The sequence below is a fragment of the Etheostoma cragini genome, chromosome 4 (genome assembly GCF_013103735.1).
Source record: "Etheostoma cragini isolate CJK2018 chromosome 4, CSU_Ecrag_1.0, whole genome shotgun sequence".
Taxonomy (NCBI): Eukaryota; Metazoa; Chordata; class Actinopteri; order Perciformes; family Percidae; genus Etheostoma; species Etheostoma cragini.
The window spans coordinates 30570506-30574310 of NC_048410.1; the positions used below are offsets into that span (position 1 = coordinate 30570506).

General features: G+C 45.8%; 1 protein-coding gene across 1 annotated transcript in view; it reads right to left on the reverse strand.

Annotated features, from left to right (window-relative positions):
* LOC117943909 (Krueppel-like factor 15) overlaps positions 1–1747 on the reverse strand; it is a 10311-nt gene extending 8564 nt beyond the window's left edge. Inside the window, exon 1 of the mRNA XM_034870341.1 lies at positions 391–1747. Within this exon, the coding sequence (XP_034726232.1) occupies positions 391–1562 (1172 nt within the window). The 5' untranslated portion in view covers positions 1563–1747. The remainder of the gene's footprint in view (positions 1–390) is intronic.
* Positions 1748–3805: the final 2058 nt, after the last annotated feature.

The window sequence follows — 3805 nt, forward strand, 5'->3', positions numbered from 1 at the left end:
ACAAAAGTATTTTTTTAAGTAAAAAGTATCGTATTGGTATCGGTATCGGCAATACGGACCCTATATGTATTTGGTATCAGATCGATACCAAATTTTGCAGTATCGCCCACCACTATTAGGCATGTCCCACTGACATATACGTGCTGCTGCTTCCAAACAGGCTACACTAACACCTTTTAATTCACACAGTTGCACAAGTCTGCTGATTGGCCAGTAAGGCTTTATATAATATATTATTATATTATATGAGTCTAATAAGAGCTGCAGTGTTACATTATGGTCATTTTAAAGGGAAAGAGATCATTCTTTCTTTTAGAGGTGCATGTTTAAATGTACAAAGAAACACATTCATTTAGTCAGTCACTTCACATTTCCCTCCCCAGCACCTACCTCCATCCACAGCCCTGCCAGCTGCAGGCAAAAGGCTTTTCCCCCGTGTGCCTCCTCAGGTGGGCCTTCAGGTGGCTGCTCTTGGTGTACATCTTGGTGCAGCCGGGAAATGTGCATTTGTGCATTTTGATAAGGTCCACCACTGGGTTCTTCTGGAACTTTTGACCTCCAACAAGCACCCCTGTGCCCTGGCTGGCTGAGCAATCCCCGAGCCCAAGAGGCTTGGCTGCAATGGGGATGGGAGCAATGCGGACAAACTTGGAGGAGACGTTAAGGCTGGGAGAGGGCAGGATGTGGGGCACTAGGGCAAAGGTCTGACCTTGGATGTTGACCAATAGCTGGGCAATTTTGATGTCTAAAGCTGGGGCAGGCGGTGGAGGCTGGGCTACTGGGGTAAGAAGTGCTACTGTGGGCTCCTGCTTGATCTCGAGAGGCTGAATCTGTAGGATGACTGGCATCCCACCACTGTCTGCTGATGGAGTGTTGTTGACTAACGCCTTCTTGGACCCTGTGCTGGACTCATGCGTGTGGTTAACTGATGTAGTTTTAGTCTCGCTGGAGGCAGCCATGGCCAGGTGGTCTGAACAAGTGGCCTCTGGCTCTAGCTTAGGCTCAAGGGAGGTGTCCGTGCACCACTCCAAGCCAACTTCTAGACCAAGAGCCTCTTCCGGTTCCACTCCCAACCCCTGACAACCCGCTCGGATTTCCTGCTTCATTGTTACCACGTCCATATTCTCCTCCAGGAATTCTTCAATCTCTTCCAGAGTGGGCTGGAAGGACCCTACAAGTTGTTCCTCTGTCTCCACATTGGACCAGGTCAGGAAGTCAAACTGTTCCTTCTTTACAGGCTCGCGTTTGGGGGGCTCATCTCTCCGTGAGTCCCAGAAGAACGTGGATAATGCTATAGGTGCCTCAGACCCTGCCAGCATACAGTTAGCACCTCCTAAAGACGCCTGGGACAGCAGGTGATCCAGAATGCTGTCCTGGCTTTCAGCACTGGAGTTGCTGCCATAGCTGGAGCTGAGCACCTGGGAGTCAGGGCTGGAACAGGAACGGGGGCTGGACGACTCGCTGAGGTCATCCTCTGAAAACGGTGACGGCATCACCTGGTAGGAGCTCAGGTCTGTCACCATGTCAGACAGCCGGTAGGACTGTGGACAGTTATCTACCATCCCTGGATACTGTCTCTGGCTGGACTCAGAGTCTGAGTTTAGGATGACTTGGAAGATAATTATTCCTTGTGCTGCTGGGAATCTTAGGCCAGAAAAACCCAGTTCACCAAGGTCACACTTCCCAATCTGGTGAGACAGTGAAACACCCGGTGTTTTCTCTCGGGGTGGAAACCAGCAGGGTTACAGTGTGTGTCTAAACAGAAACAAAGACAATGAGAAGTGTGTTAATCTTACCCACATGTCTGCATACTGCTCCCTTTCAAAGTCACATAGCCCCACTTTAAAGAGATGCTATTGCAGTCTGCGCATGCAAATCCTAAAAGACTGCAAGTCGCAGAAGTATGGCCGTTATTTAAGAGCAGCCACGTGACAACATCGCAGACACAGCACAGTCAAACAGTAACTTCATGACATAACACTCAGAGGATATGGCTCATCACATTTGTTTTCTTGTTATAATACAAGTTGTATTTCCCAGGAGCAGGGAGTGTTGGCCACCCCCCTGCCTCTAACCACCCTCCCTATTAGGGGCCCCTGCATGGTCTGAGTGACCGAGAGTAAACCCAGCCTGAGGGGAAAAACAACTGTGGGCATTGTGCATAATTCACCTGCTCTACCTTGTTTACGGGACGATTTGAGAGCAGTGAGGCTGTCCCATCCCATCCTGCCCCTCAAAGATGTTATAAAGGTATCAGTCAACTGGGCTGCTGGGACATTCAAATGAATTTACATCTTAAAAGTTTCTAAAGTTTGCAGGTGGAGAAGTTAGTAATCTTTCACATGCAGTCACTTAACTGGAGGCCAGTCCCAACCCCATAATAGTTCACAGAATGGGACTGTGCGCTGGGTTTTCCTTGGCCGGCCCCTCCCGCGGAGCAGGACGCGCGAGTAAGCGTGCGCGCGCGCGTCTCCGCTCTCAACGTAAACATGTTTTCATCCAGCCTGCTGCAGCATATGGCACGGAGCAGATGCACGCGCGCCTTGCACCGCTGAACCCACCATTACGTAATAGAAACTGCAGTCTTACCTTGGTCAATCAAAGCAGGTACAATCGCAAATGCAAACGGCGCGAGGAGTAATGGATCCGTCTATTGCCTGTAGGCTAGACGCAGCAGAGGCTGCACAGTGCACACTGACTGAATGACTGAGTGTCTGAGTTCTACTATAAGGCCGTCACGTGACTGGGGTTACTGTAGTGAGGAATCCGAGGCTGCTGCTGAAGGCTCGTCCGGCTCTGCCGCCTCATTGGTCCGTTGTGTTGGATGGAGGCGGGCTCTGCTGCGTGGAACAACGTGGGAGCTGTGAAGGAAGGCAGCTGGTTGAAACCTGTTTTCATGATAAATAACAGCCACCAGGAAGTTAATGAAGGGGGTCAGATGGATTCATGTTCTCATCTGCAGAACTACAGTTACGCAGTTTAAACCTGAGTGATCTCAGTTTGTATAGAAGAAAACACAGATAGCCACGGCCTCTGATGAATTTCTATGATTGATCTTCTTGATTACAGCAGATCACTCATAAGTCTGAGCCAGTGAGGCTTTGTTTATCTGCAGTGGTTAAAATCCAGGACAAGGACATCCAGGAAAATGTCAAATTCAAACTGGAGCCTTAAGCGTGATGTATGCTTCTTCGTAATATCGCAAAACTTTCACTTTGTATCGAGTGTATTTAGCTGTTAATACTTCTGCATTTTGACAAGTTAACAACTGTGTTTTTTAAACCGTTGCCTGGTTACACATTATAAAACAGCAGGTTGCTAACAGTGTTTTTATTTTATTTTTGATGCAATTACAGTTTCCAACAATCCTTATTAACTTAACTTAAAGCCGGGACGGTTAACTAGGGCTGGGACGGTTACCACACTCCTGAAACGCCGCTGCCACGTCAGTCATGCCGCGAGCCTGAGCTCGTCACCGCCATCACAGCAAAAAAATTATATATACACACATATACACACACACACACATATGTATATGTATATATATATATAATATACATATAATATACATATATATATAATATACATATAATATACATATAATATACATATATATATAATATACATATACATATAATATACATATATATACATATATTACATATATAAATATACATACATATATATACATATATATATATACATATATACATATATACATATATATATACATATATACATACATATATACATATATACATATACATATATACATACATATATACATATATACATATATATATAT